At 38.8% G+C, this 18,480-nt stretch overlaps 1 protein-coding gene across 3 annotated transcripts in view; it reads right to left on the bottom strand.

Moving 5' to 3' along the window:
- Nubpl (NUBP iron-sulfur cluster assembly factor, mitochondrial) overlaps positions 1 to 18,480 on the bottom strand; it is a 116,188-nt gene that overhangs the window by 14,505 nt on the left and 83,203 nt on the right. For all 3 annotated transcript variants that reach the window (XM_067137296.2, XM_067137295.2, XM_067137293.2), the window contains 2 exons: positions 12,818 to 13,006; positions 5,043 to 5,140 (listed from right to left, as the gene is read on the bottom strand). In XM_067137296.2, the coding sequence (XP_066993397.2) occupies positions 5,043 to 5,140; positions 12,818 to 13,006 (287 nt within the window). The remainder of the gene's footprint in view (positions 1 to 5,042; positions 5,141 to 12,817; positions 13,007 to 18,480) is intronic.

An 18,480-nucleotide genomic window follows, 5' to 3' on the forward strand; every position in this document is an offset into this window, starting at 1 on the left:
CAACCACACTAGGGATAGGACCGCCCTATCCCTCCCTCTTATGACGTTCTCTACCCCCTCCCCTTCTTACAAAACAACAATATAAATTTTAATAAAAAATTAATAAATAAAAAAAGAAAAATATGGCTAAGGAAAATAATAGAACCACAACTACAGGAAGAACAATATGGATTCAGAGAACACCGATCAACTACCGATCTCATATTTGCACTTAGAATACTGTTAGAAAAGCATTGGGAGAAGGGCAAAGACTTAACACTAGTGTTTTTGGATCTCGAAAAAGCATTTGATAGTGTTCCAAGGAAGACTATATGGGAATGTTTAAGAAAGAAGAATGTACCCAAAGGGCTTATCCAGAAAGTTAAAATGCTTTACGAAGACTGCAGCAGTTGCGTACAGATAGGAAACGGTAATTCTGATTGGTTCCAAACCAGTAAAGGAGTGCAACAAGGCAGTACCCTTTCACCATTACTTTTTGTACCGGGCGGTACACCTCTACACCGTTTATTTAAAAGTTGCGCCAGTTGAAACTCCTCTTCTGGAGGAAGGTTGAACTTTATCTATTCTATTAATTCTCTACTTTCTCAGAAGATGTCACCACGTGGAAAATTTTGAGTTTTTGAACTGTGTCACTTTTGATGTGTTTTTGTTTCGCTTGAAGTAAGAAGTGTGAACTTTCTCTTCTAGAGGACACTACTGAAGATCAACAATAGTGCAACCTAGTGCGGAGTCAAAGAACTATTTTGTTGAAGAAATTTTTATTTCAAATGTTTGTTCTTTGCTAAATTTCTTTCTGTTATTGTTTAAGTTGGCTGTATACCCCTCTTTTTCCCCTTGTTTTAGATTTATCCAATCCCGAATTTCTTAAATTAATTTCTATCCAATCAGATGTATCTTCCCCCAACTTGAATCGATTGCGGGGTCCTATCCAATAAAAACATTGTGGGCGGGTGTTTTCATTCCCCTAACGCCTAGAAACTTCCGCGAGAGTATTTAAACTGCTGATTTTGGGGTCTCCGGGCCACTTCTGTTCCATCTTTCAGTGTATTAAGTACATAGCAGGAGGCGGGAAGCGCCTCTTTCTTCTTCAGCCGTTCAACACCAGGTAATGGCCTATTAATAACTTCTTTTCTTGCTAGGTCGGCAGTTTAACACTCGCGGCGGGTTCGAAGCATTTCCATCATGTAACCTTCTCCTAAAATGTAATTACTCTTTTCATCTTTTTCTTGTAAAGCTACATTTTGGGATAGAGAGTGCTAACCCTCTCGAGCTCCCACTCACATTTGTTTTGAGGTGAACTTATTTTCTCTTCGTTTATGTAATGTAAAGTGTTCTTCTCTAAGTCACCTCTGTAGTATGGGATTAGCCCTTGCGTTAGTGGCCCAGAGCCAGATTAGGTTTTAAAAACAAAGTGTATTAGGAGTGCAAGTTCGCCTCCTCTCAAATTGTTATTTTAGAGGTCATGTAATCAACCTTCTTTTCATGTAATAGACCTCAGTAGGTTGGGTATTTTACCCCTGTGAATACGTCCTTAGAGGACAGCTTGAAGGTAGAGTTTGGTGTGGCCTAGTGATAGGCTTACAATTTTGAGAGCGGATCGCTCTTTGAAATTTGTTTCTGTATGCCTCGTGCAGGCTTTATGTGTAATGTTTGGAGCCAGTGCTCCTGGGCATGAATGGGGTTTTCTGCCCCTTGGCTAAAATTTTTTTTTTGGAGTAAGGCGGGGCTGATTGCCCAAGAGTTATGAAGTAAGGGCACTGAGCCCGAATCCAGTAATATTGTACCTACCTTTTTGCTACTCTGTACCTGTTATGATTGTTATCTCTTGTTTTTGAAAAGAAAATATAACCTAGTTAAATTTTAAATTAATTTTACATTGCACGTTAATTTCGTAGCTTGAAACCCATTCACACCCGCACCTTCTTTCACCTCTACCTACCACGGATATCTCCGTAACACTTTTTATCACTGTCATGGATGAAGTCATGAAAGAAATTAAGCAGAAGAACAATATGGACATCAATGCATTTGCATTTGCAGATGATGTAGTAATTTGGGGAAATACAGAGAAGGAAGTCCAAGAGAGGCTGAACACCTGGAATGAACATTTGAAAGCACACGGATTAACAATAAATAAATCGAAAACTGTTACTATGTCTGTCAACAGGCAGAAGAAGAAAGGAAAAATAATGCTGGAAGGTACACAACTGGAAACAGTAGACCAATATAAATATCTTGGGTGCATCATTTCAAGTGATAACAGAATACAGCATGAGATTAACAACCGCATTCAAAAATCAGCTCAGTTTTACCATCAAGTTCGGAACCTCCTCTGGAACGAACAAGTTCCCTTAAGATCAAAGCAGATTCTATTCCAATCATACTTCGCCCCCATAATAACATATGGCCTAGAAACCTGCACAACAACCCAACAAGTGGACAGCAAACTACAAGCCGCAGAAATGAAGTTCCTACGAACTATGGTACAGAAGATAAAAAGGGACAGGGTAAGGAATGAAAGAATAAGGGAGCAAGCTGGTGTGTACCCATCCCTGAATGAAAAAGTGACAAGGGCCCGTTTGAAATGGTTTGGCCATGTCAAACGAATGGACGATGGAAGGACAGCAAAACAATGGCTACACACAGTCGTGGCCGGAAAACGACCGGTAGGAAGACCTAGGAAGAGGTGGCTGGACCAAGTGAAAGAGGACATAGGAACAAGAGGAATCAGCTGGGATGTCTCGTAAATCGTAAATCACACCCGGGCAACTGGAGTGGAAAACTGATGATGATGACTAAGTCTGTTTGGTCACTCACATGGGCAGAAATACCAAGCCTCATGTGAGCACCACCCCTATAATTAACTTACTCTTAACTCCTAGCTTGTTTAGTGACACCTCACACCAGCAGAGACCAGACCACATGTTAGGTGCGACCCCTAAAACTACTGGCCATTCGTGCCATCCCCTCTTGGTGAGGCACAACACGTCCAGCCCTTCATTATAATAACACTGTATAGAAGGCCAGATGTGTTGTTCTAGGGAGGATGGTTCCTTTTTTCCTCACAAGGGTGGGACAGCACGCCCAGTCAGTCGTTACAGGTGTGGCGTCTCACAAGTGGATTGGTTACCACCAGTGTGAGGGGTCACAAGATTAAGTTAAGATAGAGTTATAGGGGTGGCGCTTATATGAGGTACGGTTTTCTGCCCATGAGAGTGTCCACATAATATAGGGATGGCGCTTACGTGTGGCACGGTCTCCCGCCAATTTGGGTGCCCACATAGTAGATTTAGATTTTTATTTTTTTATTTGGTTTGTATGGGAACATGTATTTGGGTGGAAGCCTGTAATGTTCAGCAAATTAATCAATTGTTGTCTATTCGGTCGCTGTTGATTCTTCTGTCAGACTTAGCCACATCAAGAACATGTCGTGTTTGTATTAGGAGACTTACACATTTTCATTTAACAATCTTTTGGGTCAGGAATTGCACTCAGTATTTATAAGGTGAAAATATTTAACTGTGTACCATATTTACCTGAATGTAAGACAAGATTCTTCTCCTAGTGTGGCTATCTTAAAACTTGGATAACCTTATTTTCAAAAACTAGGTTATAAGCTCCTTTTTTAAAATATGAATTTGTGTTGTTGTTTTTTTTTTTGCTAGGGGCTTTACGTCGCACCGACACAGATAGGTCTTATGGCGACGATGGGATAGGAAAGGCCTAGGAGTTGGAAGGAAGCGGCCGTGGCCTTAATTAAGGTACAGCCCCAGCATTTGCCTGGTGTGAAAATGGGAAACCACGGAAAACCATAATTTGTGTTTTGATCAATGTTATTTTATGTAGCTAATAATGCGTAATATTCAAAATACTTATTTTCATACTGGAGTGGAGTCGTGGCAGGTTTTACCCCATGTTTCAAGGTCAGTCCTAGCTCTTACTTAACAGAATACAGCTGAACCGAACATTAGAATTTTCCACTGCCATTCATATCTAGAGGAATGGGATTCTGTACAGGGAAACAATGCATTCAATGGTTGGTATGAGGTGTGAAAAATGTAAATTATACACAGACACCTATGTGAAATATGATTTTGTGACATTATTATAAAATAAGTGGATATAATCTGCCAAGAAACTTAAACAACCTCTTTTGCTTGCCCCCAGCCCAATGGTCTTGTCACTATCCAGACCTGGTTTTGTCACTACACGGGCCTAACCAATCCAGACGATGGCAAACCTCCCGAGTGTTGTGCGTCTTCATCCGAGCTGTGCCATGTTGGATCTCTAACCTAACTTTTGCCCGCTGAGTACGGAAGTTTTACCAAACATGCTAACCTGTTAGATTCATCATACGCTTGTGGTTATGTTGTAATATTTGAGAATCAAATCATGCAGGAAATTATATTTAAATTGATTCAACAATTAATTAATGTATACTTTTTTCGGTGTCCATTACTTGCAAGGCAGGTAACTATCAAGAAACAAAATCTTCCCGACAGTATGCAAGGCAGAGATGAACTAATTTTACAGCAGGAGCTGATACACATTCGTCGCCAAAGAGTGGAACGAAAGATCATGATTGTCGGCGAAGACGCACAAATATTATTAAAATTATTTTTCATTATGGCAAAACTGCTTTAGGTTGACAATGTATTATTAGCATTCGTTAAGTTTTTGTTTACAACATTAATACTAGGTGATGCCTTTGTGTGCATCATTTTATAAGGCTTATGAACGAGACTCTTAAAAATAATTTTTAAAAAATTTCAACCGAACATTAGAATTTTCCACTGCCATTCATATATAGAGGAATGGGATTCTGTACAGGGAAACAATGCATCAGCCTTACAGCCTCTTGATGTAAGCATCAACAAGCCATTCAAAGACAATGTGCGGCAGGTATTTTCTGAATGGATGGCGGGAGGTTCTCATACTCTGACGCCTACCGGGAAGATCAAGTGGCCTTCATTCTAGGGGGTCATTTTATATTTAGGTAAATACAGCATATTTGGGAAAATAATGTTCAGTTTTTTTAGTACCTGGTTACTCTCTGGTTGAGCAATTACAATTGGTGTCCCAGCATCAGTAAATTCTGTTATTTTGGTGTCTAAAGGTATATCTTGCAGCAACTCAATACCTAAACAAACATAAATACAATTATTAACAACAGCTTCCAGTCAAATACTTCTTTTTAATGGTAGCATAGTATATAATGCGAATTAACATCAACTTTCAGTAAATGGTGATAAAGGTGGTGGTTCTGTTTAAAGGAAACCACAAGTAGGCCACCATCTCCACTTTCAGCAATGGTAGCCAGAAGCAATTAGTATGTAAATGAGTACCGTATTTACTCGTGTAATTTTCTCCCTCGCGTAATTTTCCCTCCCTGCAAAAATTTGAAAAATTAAGTTAAAAATTGCATTTTCCCCCCTTATCTTTGGTGTCCACTGGTTGTGAACCACAGACTTATCTCATCTTCACAATTCATGTCGATGTATGGAAATCAGGAACTAGTTTGGAAATTCCATTTCATGTTTCCCATGCTAGGAGAGGAAGTGACTGATTACTCAACATTCCAGCACCCGGAGCCAGAACACACCTGTGACTGCTAGCCTTAACTCGCCCTTGTTATCAGCTGTGACTCACACGCGTAGAGTATTCACTTTCAACAGTGTTCTTAGGTGTGAATTGTTGTGCAAAGTGTTTGTTAGTGACATGATGGGAAACGATGCACAATTTAAAATGACTAATAGAATTTGCCAAAAATAACGGCAACCGTGCTGCATCTCATGAATTTTCCGTAGCACCATCACACGTGTGTTACTGGTCGAAACAGAAAGAAGAACTACACTGTACCAACTTTATCATTTTGGGGACCAAAAACCGGGAAACATCCAGAAATTGAAAAAGAAGTTGTTTCTAAGATAAACAATTGAGAAATTATGGTTTTTCAGTTTCCCATGAGATGCTCCAGTAAAAGACTGTAGAAGTAGCAAAAACCTTGAAAATTCCTGATTTTAAAGCAAGCAGAGGATGGCTTTGTTGGTTCATGAAATGGAACAATCTTTCTCTTTGAAGGACATCTCTGTGCCAGCAACTTCTGAAGGACCACAGCGAAAAAATCATGCAATTTCATAGATTTATAATTAGGAAGCGGCGTGAGTACAATTACCTGCTATTGCAAATCGGAAATACAGATCATACTCAGATTTTCTTTGATATGCTGAGAAACACTACAATTACTGAAAAGGGAGCACCCAGCGTAGTCATGAGGACTACTGGGGCAGAGAAGCTTCGCTGCCCAGTTATGCTGGTTGTTACTGCGGACGGGCGAAAACTTCCTCCCTGTGTAATTTTCAAGCGAAAAACAATTCCTAAAGGGAAATTTCCTTCTGGTGTGCACATTTGTGTCCAGGAGAAAGGATGGATGTTGACAGATCTCATAGAAGGTTTGGTTGCGTGTTGTATGGGGATGACGGCCTGGCCATCTTTTAAACCACAGGTCTCTACTGGTTTTGGACAGTTTCTGTGGCCATCTTGTTGATGAGGTTCGCCAAGAAATGGGTCTTGATTGATAAATTTCATTTTCTTCCGTATTGATAGTCACCAAATATTATAAAAGAAAGAAAAGTTCCACCTCATCAATACTTATTTATTATAACACGTATAATAGGACCGGTTTCAACCTCTTACAAAGTCATCTTCAGCTAATTGTATTGGAATCTTATATTATTTGCATCTTTGTATTATGCCTCACTATTTAAGAACTTTATAACAGATTCTGAATTTGACAACATTATGGTGGTTATGCTTATGCTTTGCTAAGAATTTCTAATTTTACAGCTTAGCTAAAATTATATAAACAAATTAAAATGCTCTTAATACATAATAAAATATGACACAATATATACATATGTCCAATTATTGACAAGAATAATTGAATGAGTTTGTCTTCTATCTTAATCTTTATGCATAATGAGTATGTTAAACTAGTTTTCCAATAGTTACAATAGGCGTTTGCCTTGTCAGTTAAAAGGAGTTCCAACAATGCTTAGTCATGTGTGAGATAAGCTTAACTGTCACTTATAAGGTGGTTAATATTGCATTCGTATTAACGGTAATTACGTTAGCTAATATGAAATTATGTGTTGATTGTCCATTAAAATAATAAATTACATAAGCACAATGAAGCATTAACAGACATGGTAAAATGTGCTTGGATGCACTGTTGACAGTCTAAAGCAACAGGTAACAGTATGTTCTTGCGTTGTTTTTATAATTCGTATTACATTGGTTGATATGAAAATTGTCCATTAAAATAAATTACATAAACACATTAAAACATTAACAAACATAATAAGATGTGCTTGGATGTAAATGTCTGTTGACAGTCTAAAGCAACAAGTGACAGTAGGGTCTTGTGTTATTTTTACTTATCATTAAAAGTGAGAGTTATAAGCTTGAGTTTGTGTAAGCATTTTGCCAATGTACACTGTACATAATTCAATTATACGTGTTATAATAAATAAGTATTGATCAGGTGGAACTTTTCTTTCTTTTATGACAAGAAATGGGTCAACCAGAAGACTCATGCTGCAATGATTGCTGGTGGCTTGCAGCCTCTTGATGTAAGCATCAACAAGCCATTCAAAGACAATGTGCGGCAGGCATTTTCTGAATGGATGGCGGGAGGTTCTCATACTCTGACGCCTACCGGGAAGATCAAGAGGCCTTCACTAGAATTAATATGCAAGTGGATTGTTCGTGCGTAGGGACGGATTTCACAAGATATTATTGTGGAAAGTTTCAAGACAACTGGCATTTCCAATGAACTAGATGGAATTGAAGATGACTGCATCTGGGAGATGGACGAGAATGGGAGTCACACATCACAGATGACTTCCGTAGAAAGCAATGATAAATGATCTGGTAAGTCTATTTCATTGAAGTGAAATACACATTAGCATAGGCAATTTTACAGATTTTACCCTAATGAAGACTTTTGTGTGGGGCATGGCATTGTATGGAAGTGAAACATGGATGATAACTAGCTCAGAAAGAAAGAGAATAGAAGCTTTTGAAATGTGGTGTTACAGAAGAATGCTGAAGGTGAGATGGATAGATCGAATCACGAATGAAGAGATACTGAATCGAATTGGTGAGAGGAGATCGATTTGGCTAAATTTGACAAGAAGAAGAGATAGAATGATAAGATACATTTTAAGACACCCAGGACTTGTGCAGTTGGTCTTTGAAGGAAGTGTAGGTGGTAAGAACAGTAGGGGTAGGCCAAGGTTTGAATATGACAAGCAGATTAGAGCAGATGTAGGATGCAGTAGTTACGTAGAAATAAAAAGGTTAGAACAGGATAGGGTGACATGGAGGGCTGCATCAAACCAGTCTATGGTCTGATGACTCAAACAACAACAATTTATTTCAGGTATCTGGCTCTTAACTTCAGCAAATTCTTGCGTGACATTAAAAGATGACAGTTTCCACATAATTATTGTTAGCAAACGTATTATTGCCTTAGATTGTTTTTTTCTTTTTTTTGGTTGCTTTAAGTCACACCGACACAGAGAGGTCTTATGGTGACGATGGGACAGGAAAGGCCTAGGAATGGGATGGAAGCGGCCGTGGCCTTAATTAAGGTACAGGCCCAGCATTTGCCCGGTGTGAAAATGGGAAACCACGGAAAACCATCTTCACAGCTGCCGAGAGTGGGGTTAGAACCCACTATCTCCCAGATGCGAGCTCACAGCTGTCTTAGATTGTTTATTAAAATTAATTGTGTTATACATATTTTTGATTTTTTCACTTCCATTTTTAATTCAGATTAGCATGATTTCCCTCCATGTTTTTGAGGTAGAAAGTAAGTTAAAGGGGGCGGGGGGAGAAAGAACGCAAGTAAATACAGTAATTCCAACCAAGAGTTACGATAGAAATCATAACTGATTTATAATCTTGACCATTTTTATAGATCGATTGGTCTGTACTGACAAAATACAGTAATCTATGTTAAATGGGCCCTCCTAGTCCATACTTATATGTGACAAATTGTTATCTACATTTTATTTACTTCAGTACATGTTTCAGGATTCTATTCTAATTCTTTCATCAGCCTTCTTAGAAACTACTCTTAGTACACCAATAAAAGATCATTTCAATGGATTGATACAAGAACAAAACAAGGGACTGTGCAATAGAGAAGTGATAACGACTATTTAACAACTTTAAAATAGTGAATAAGTAAGGTTCCCGTAGCAAACTTTTATCTTATATCACGACAATTGTGTCTAATGACAAGCACATGTAATATAATTTTAACAGTGTATCCAGGCAGCAGAAATGAGATTTGTCCATAGCATGATCGGTAAGACACGGAGGGACAGTCTGTAATGAGGAAATCCACAAACAGGCTCAAGTTATAAGACTGCAGGACAAAATAACATTGCAGTGACTGAGATGGTATAGACAAATGCGACTTGTGGAAAATAACTGATTACCAAAACAAATGTATGATCTAAAACTTGAAGACAAAAAACCAAGAGGATGACCAACATTCAACATCGACGACATACTTTGGAAAGCACTGAAGGAGAGAAGTTCAGAGGCCAGAACTGGTGGAAAAGCCTCATTCACCGACCTATCACTTAAGATGGAACGACGTGGGATATGTATGCATGCATCGGTAATCAGATATTTTAAAGGTCACGTATTACAATTATTTTAGGAAACATGTAATAGCAATAATATGAAAGGTTTTAATATGCTATGAAACTATGATATTTTCTACCTTTAAAAGCTTCACTCAGGCTTGTACATCTACTAATAACATTCCACACCATCCCAGCCCAAAGTTTTTGTAACACGACTCTTTTGTAGGAAATCACCCTGAACAAATCATGCTGCTTTCCTTTGGATCTTTTGTCTAGTATCTTGTTGATCCTGTCCAGTGTTTCTAATGTAAGGAAGCATCGCTGTTTTCAGGTGGGTCAGTTCCGTGATGCGAGTATAATGGTGTGTCAGTAAGAGGTGCGCAGGTGACGTCAGGCAGGAAGCGCTGTGAGAAATTGGCTCCACGGCTACGTGGATTGTCGCTGTTTTATTTTCAATGTGTTAAACATGTGTTTTGTATTAAATACGTACCGTACATAATTTGAAGCTCTTTAATTCTTCTCATTAATCTGCATGGATCACACTTTTGAGAATGCCGGGCTGTGCAGTAGCAGGCTGTTTAAGCTACTACAGGAAAACCAAAGGATCATACACTAAGTATTTTTCATTCCCAAGAAATGAAGATCTTGCCAGACTGTGGGAAAACGCTCGTCGGCGCAATGATAATTTTAGTGCGAAACACGATACATATTTATAACATATGATAAATTATTATTGTCATTATTCGATACATGCTGTGTTAAGTTAATACAAAGTTTGTTATTACGTTGTTATTATTATTACTTTAGGTACAGTGTGCTCGCTTTATTTCACTATGACGTGCTTTGAAATCCTTTTAAGACAACAACTTCTAAATTATCGGAATAAAAGTAGCCGTGAGTTGAAACCAAGATGTATGAGACTATACCACTAGGAGGAAGTATATTAACTCCTAATAGTGGCAGGAGGGTTGAGAGGGGGGTAAAAAAAGGGAAATTAACACATGGATGTAGCTGAACTTTAAGATTGGCGGCTGCTGATTTGAACAGGTGAGTGAAGAAACACAATAAATACATGTTTAAATTTTATATAACATTCCATTTTTCTTTCAAATGAAAGAATAAATCACTTGTTTATGTTAATTTTAGGGAAGATGAAGCTGAAGAAAAGTTGGACTATGACGGAGAAAATGGAACTAACAAGTTGGATGATTTGAGGAGAAAGATCCTACTGTTGGAAAAAAAAAAAAAAATAGTGAAGGAAAAATATGAACAGCTATTGAAGAATGAATGGGAATTACTACAACAACTAAAAAAGGCAAATGACATTTCTGACATAATTACTTCAATGTTCGGACATATTATTTTCTCCAGGGCAAATAAAATTTTTTATGAACCGTGAAAATAAAATCAAGTCCGCCTCTGTGGTGTAGTGGTTAGCATGATTAGCTGCCACACCCGGAGGCCCGGGCTCGATTCCTGGCTCTGCCACAAAATTTGAAAAGTGGTATGAGGGCTGGAACGGGGTCCACTCAGCCTCGGGAGGTCAAATGAGTAGAGGTGGGTTCGATTCACACCTCAGCCGTCCTGGAAGTGGTTTTCCGTGGTTTCCCACTTCTCCTTCAGGCAAATGCCGGGATGGTACCTACCTTAAGGCCACGGCTGCTCCCTTCCCTATTTGTTATCTACCCCTTCCAATCTTCCCATCCCCCACCAAGGCCTCTGTTCAGCATAGCAGGCGAGGCCGCCTGGGCGAGGCACTGGTCATCCTCCCCAGTTGTATCCCCCGATTCAGAGTCTGAAGCTCCAGGACACTGCCCTTGAGGCGATAGAGGTGGGATCCCTCGCTGAGTCCGAGGGAAAAACCAACCTTGGCGGGTAAACAGATTAAGAAAGGAAGAAAGCTACAACTGTTCGGCAGCCACAAACAAACAAACAAACAAATAAACAAACAAACAAACTGGCTCCAATGTGTCTCAAGAGGAAATTTAATGAGAACCAGTTACAAGTTTCTGAAAGTTACAAATATACTGGAGAAAGAATTTAATAATCTTCACAGTAACTACCTTTCCGGGGAACCCAACATATTTAATAAACTAACAGAGAGAACCATGGAGCAATTACCGCCAACAGTTTAAATTCCTCGAGAAGTGAGTTTAAACTTAACACGCACAAGATCTTGTATTCGCTTGAAACAGTTAAACAGGAAAAAAATTAGATAATATACTCTGAGGGAAATGTCCAAGAAAATGCCAAACATTATAAACTGCTAGAGCTACCGTATAACGCTTATGTGTGAGGCATTCATTACATAAATGTAAGAGTAAATTACTTTGAATAATAATGACATAATAATAAACTGACTGTAATAACATATTAGTGGTCTCTCGATTGTAAAAGAATACATTTTGAGCGATGCGCTCTCTTCACAGAGCGAGAAATGTTACCACCTTCCTTGCTTTGCTACCAGCGTGATGTCACTGTGGTAGACTGGATGCGCACTGACACACCATTATACTTACATCATGGGTCAGTTCTTCCTCCCCTTTGTTTTCTTCTATGGCGGCCTTTTCTTTGTTTTCTTCTGATTTTCTAAAAACTCATCGGATGTTATTGAGCGAATAGCCATTTCTCCTGAGGGTTCTCGTGAGGTATTCTTTCTCTTCTTCGAGGTGTTCTGCATCCGATATCTCTATGGCCCTATTAATCAGTGATTTTAGAACAGCCTGCTTTTGTGATGGGTGGTGGTGAGAAGAGGTGTGCAGCTTAAATGGTCACATTACAATTGAAGAAAAAGAAATATGAATTCAAGATAAATCTGGCCGATTTTGATTCGGGTTTAATTTTACAGAATTAAACTTCAATGCTAGAGAGCCCAGCAGCCTTGATCTCTCTCTCTCTCTCTCTCTCTCTCTCTCTCTCTCTCTCTCTCTCTCTCTCTCTCTGTGCACCCCAAGCTCATTTCATGAAACAACAATTTAAAAGAATAAGATACACTCAACTCAGCAACTATTGCAAGAATAAAATTCCAAAATGCTCAGCAAATGCTGGAGACAGTGAAATTACATTGCTAGTAGAACTATCCTACTCCATCTAGACAAGAAATGTCAATCTGTTTTGAGTATGTTTGATTCCCCACATTTCAAAACAGGTCTTACCCAGTTCATCTGCCAGCGACTGAGAACCATTTCCAAAAATAGAGAAGTTGTTGGAACACTTGGGGCAGATGACAGTGCTCATGTTCTGAACAAGACCAGCCACAGGAACATTTAAGTTCTGGAACATGACAGCCCCTCTTCTGGTCACATGGAGAGCAGCTGACTGTGGTGTTGTTACCAACAACACACCTGTGTATCAAAAGTTAATTACATGAGCATGGATTTATAAACCTAGAGAAGAAAACAGAAACCTAATATTTTTATCAATATCATCTATTAACACAACACTTGTTCAATGATACAATTATCAGATAACTGAGTTCAAGTTAAACTCACCGGTTTCTGTTAACAATTTTACACGTATAATTTCTCAAAAAAAAGAATGAGCGCATGATATTGTATGTACTGTAGTGTCCTCCGTCTTGCAGCTATGCAACCCAATCCGGCATCGAAGTTCCTAGAGTGTGCGTGGAGTATCCAGCTAGCGTACTGACTCATGCTTGTGACGTCAGCTTGCCAGTATAAATAGGAGGCCTGATTCCACAGCTGCAGGCAGTCAGCTGTGTCCAGCGATCAGCTCTACGCTGTAAGTCAGACATGCAGGTACCCCTCTTAAAAATGTGGGCTGAATAGGCAGACTGAATTCTGATCGAGAAGTCTCACCTCTGGACTCGCTACCGCCTCAATATTCCTGCCTTCCTTATAACTTAACCAAAAACCAAACCCCACGGCACTTAACGCCCTTGAAAGGGCCTTGGCCTGCCCAGCAACCGCTGCTCAGCCCGACGGCCTGCAGATTACAAGGGGTCGTGTGGTCAACATGACGCATCCTCTCGGCCGTTATTCTGGGCTTTCAAGACTGGGGCCGCCATCTCACCATCAGATAGCGCCTCAATTCTAATCACTAAGGCTGAGAGGACCTCGAACCAGCCCTCAGGTCGAGAGAAAAATCTCCGACCTGGCTGGGAATCGAACCCGGGGCCTCCGGGCGAGAGACAGGCACGCTACTCCTACACCACAGGGCCGGCTTCCTTATAACTTAAGACTACAAACATATAGCATTCTGCTAGGAAGAACTTTGTATTTCATTCAAGCCAGACTTCCAGACATTAGATAGCCATCAGCTATCGAAGATATTCATATGTTCATGACATTCTACATCGTCAGTATAGATCCAATTGTACATAATAAGGCAAAATTGTATAAATGTAAACACTTCTCATTCAAACAGCAAGCTTACTCACTGTAATATTTAGTGTGTGCTCCAAATAAGAAGCAAGCCTCAAGATAATTTATTTTGTATACTGTGTGAAAGATTTCATGAAAATAAACTTTTTTTGCTATTGGCTTTACGCTGCACTGACACAGATAGATCTTATGGTGACGATGGGATAGGAAAGGGCTAGGACTGGGAAGGAAGCGGCTGTGGCCTTAATTAAGGTACAGCCCCAGCATTTGCCTGGTGTGAAAATGGGAAACCACGGAAAACCATCTTCAGGGCTGCCGACGGTGGGGTTCGAACCTACTATCTCCCGAATACTGGATACTGGCCGCACTTAAGCAACTGCAGCTATTGAGCTCGGTAATAAACTTTTAAAGTTGTTTTCTGTGTATCATGCTTCTTGTATACAACAGCATGTTCCTCGCATTTAATACCATCAGACTTAATTATTATCAAGATTTAACACTTTCAACACTACGATATTTTAACATGGATCCTGGCTGTGAACTGGGTCTTTTTGCTAATTTTTAACACGTTATTATGGAACAGCGAAACATATTACATGCCTGATTTTTGTACCGTATGAAGGTGTCAACCATCCAAAATGAAGATGTTAATCAACAAGTGAATATCTGAAGTAATTTAATTATACTAGTCTTATGAAAAACATGAAAAAAATAGTACGGAAACAAAATTTTACATTGAGGTTATACCAATAAGCTTGCTCAAACAATAAAAAATAATCATTTAATGCGACTACTTAGGTCACAAATAAACACAAATGCAGTGGAATAAAATATTTACCTATTTAGGAATAGTTTGTTTTTCGTATGGTAGTCCTGAAAACAATGGACTATACACAGTCCTACTTTGCACTCCTTGCACCACCATCTACTCTCTTTTCTGACGCACTTACCACTTTACTTCTTGCCCCTGTCTGAGCATGCCTTGCAATAACGAGTAGCATTCACTTTATTGTTCGTTGGAGGAACCTTTTCTGGAAACTGGCGAGCAAAAGTCCTGTCAACTCTGGGGGGGGAGGGAGTAGGTTCCAGCCTTGAGATGTCTCCTCCTCCTCTAGCTGCTAACCGCAAACTGATCACTCTCATGTAATCCACAAGAGATATCTTTGATTTTGAGATCTCTTTATATAGAATGAAACCATTCACAACAGACATAAGGAACAAATGGAAGAAGACCTTTTCCACCATTTCACTGTCTTCCATTCAAATGGGTAATAACTGTTCACTTGATCTGCTCTATCAACACCAGTTTTATTTACATTGTAATCGATGACTACGTCAGGCTTTAGTTTCTGTACAACACCACCCTTCGATCTACCAGAAACAAGTGTAGTGGAAGCCTTATGTTTTGTTGAAAGGCATAAAACATCCTGCTTGCTCTTCCACTTCACAGCAAGAAGGTGCCCTTTCCTCAACAATATCATCTCGTCCTTCTTCAATTTCTTTGTCTTGAACGTTGGTGGTAAACCCTTCCTGTTTTTCATGACAGTTCCAACAGCCAGGGTTTTCTTTTGCCACAGCATATTCAGTAGGGAGGGGCTAGTCTAGTACCTGTCCATATAAATACAGTGGCCATTACTGAAAAAAGTGAGCATAATCTATCTACAAGAGCCTGAATGCTGATGTCAACTTTCCCTGCAGATCCCGTATATAATTCACAATTCAGTACGTAGCCTGTTGCCGCATCACAAAGTACATACATTTTCATACCGTACTTATTGGGCTTATTCTTCGTATAAAACCTAAACCCTACTCGACCACGGAAGGGACATATAGCCTCATCTACTGTTAGGATCTCATACGGCTGAAAACTGGCAATGCATTTGTGCACAAAAAAATCAAAGAAAGGCCTGAGTTTATGTAGTGGGTCATGATTAGGTTCCCCCTTCTTGATGAAGGTGGAATTGTCAGTAAGCGCAACATAAATAAAATTCCGGAAAATCTATCACGGCTCAACAATCGACTGGCAAATTCTGTCTGATAATAGGGATCAGTAGACCAATAATCACTAAGTTTGGGTAGCTTCACCACACACTTATGCAAAATTGTTGCAAAAAACCAATAAATTTCGTGTTTTACTGCAGACCACCGGTGCCACATGGAATTTCCTTCAGTTTGCCCTGACGTTTCATTGCCGCAATTGTCGTACCTGCATATCTTATAGTTTCTGTTTTTATATTTTTGATCACATCGTCACTAAAAAAATTACTGAAACAATCCATTTCGTCACTCCCCATGCAAAACTGAGTAGAACCAGATGCCGACTGGAAGAGAGGCAGCCTTGGTTGGTCATCTGTTTCTGACCATTCATCATCAGGTTCAGATGATCTAGCAGATGTTCTGGCACAGGTGAATCATCAGCCTGCATCTCTCCGTCTGAACGAAAAAAATAAACCCAAATTTCTGTAGGCAAAGTATTTCTATCGTTTGTATTCGGAGTAAAATAATACAGCTAAACACTTATGTTCCAAAGTGACGTAATAAATAAAAATCTTACCTGAACTATCGCTTCATACGTTATCCGGTTCGTAAGCAGGGTTGTCATCACTTTCATCCATCTCTGAACCCACTTCTCCCGATAAAATATCCAAAATGTCACTATCATTGAGCCGGCGTGAAGACATGTTTACACAGTAACACAGCTGACAGCGTGACAGATTTGGCGCGCGCAGCACATGGCACACTGAGTGCTTCGGTAGAGGTCACGGCAAAGAGAAAACACCCTGTTTATCGTTTCAGTTCAAAATTCCCGATAACTGCTACATTCTAGTGGTCACTAGATGAACTATTACCTCCAACCAAGGGACGGGAACCGTACGTGATACGTGCAGCTGGATATAAACACATGAAAAATCACGCCCGTATCAGATACGGGCGCCATGCAGAAGCAGGAAAGCAGCGCGCCCGTATCCCGTAAGGGCATAGTGTTGAAAGTGATAATTCACCTCCTATGTAGATACAAACCCTCTGGTTACCCACAACAAATATTATATCTATAGATTGAATTGTACCCGAGAAAAATGTACTTGTGAGGAACTTATGCAATACCATGGGCTTTTGTTTTCTGAGCGACTGTACATCTGCGCCTTTTTTTTTAAAATAATTTTTGCATTCGCATTAATATGTACCAGCAGCTATACCTTTCTTCTTTAGCCCGACAAAATTAAACTTTCTTCCGCCGATATATTTTTGACTCGGATGATAATCTCCTTCCCACGATTCACTGTTGGTGTCAAATAAGTTTCTGGCTAGCTGCACGATACCTCTCAGGGATAAATATTATTCATTAAAATTTTTTTTTTTACGTGTGTTCGACTGGGAAACATGCTTGTTTCATTTTCTAGTACATCCGAAAAATCCGTTTTCTTTTTAAAATGCAATTAAAAATCAACTCTCAAATTCATCCAACTGTCATCTTCCAAGAATTTAACCTAAACTAATCTTCTATAATAATGAAATAAAATAGCAATAATAATAATTTAAATTCTAAAGTTCTAGTTTTATTTTTGAGCATCAAGTAACTTAGGATGAATTAATAAGTTATCGTAACGTTCAATTACATGCTTCATAATCTTATTCAAAAAATTAATAAGATCCTTGACCGAAGTCAAATCCTCATCTGACTAAAAGAAAATGCTGTACTTATTAAAAGAAATGTCAAAATAGCGAAATATCTAACAACATAATTGTCAATTGTCCTGAATAACAATATTGTTGAATGTCAAAAATGCTTGATTATATATTTTTTTATAACCTTTGAAAATCAATGTTATTTCATTAATTTCATTTGTAACGTAAGCAGAATAAGTAAAGTTCCATTTATCTTAGCTTCCAATGGCTATTTTTAGAATATATGCCAACAAATAAATATAATGTTATATAAGAAATATTTATTATTGGATGTATATATCCGCAATCTTTCCTGAAAAATATGCAGTAATTCTCTAACATAGCGTAGTCATTTATATAAATAGGTCATATATATCTACCAAGGTCAAATTCTTTTTTAAATTCTATCACTTAATCGCGAAAATTTTTTTAAGGAATACCGTAGATGAAAATTATATATTTTTTTTAAATGGTAGTAACACAAAATTATGAAGATACATTCTCCAATAAATTATAGCTTCAACGTAAATCAGTTAAAACTCCATACAACATGTGAAATTCTCCTAGAAAATATCAATACTATCCCTCAGTATCAATTATTTGGAAATAATCTTTTGATGACCATACAATGTTATTAGCCTGCAAATTCCATAAACATATATCACCTAATATACATCACATCAACCCAACATTATACGCCACTACGTAATTCACAATGCTATCACGACAACTATAACCTAGCATCAGAATTATGTCGCGAAATTACCATCAATTACCCATAAATAAATCTCTTTCATCATATTCTTGTT

This window comes from Anabrus simplex, chromosome 1 (assembly GCF_040414725.1).
Source record: "Anabrus simplex isolate iqAnaSimp1 chromosome 1, ASM4041472v1, whole genome shotgun sequence".
Taxonomy (NCBI): Eukaryota; Metazoa; Arthropoda; class Insecta; order Orthoptera; family Tettigoniidae; genus Anabrus; species Anabrus simplex.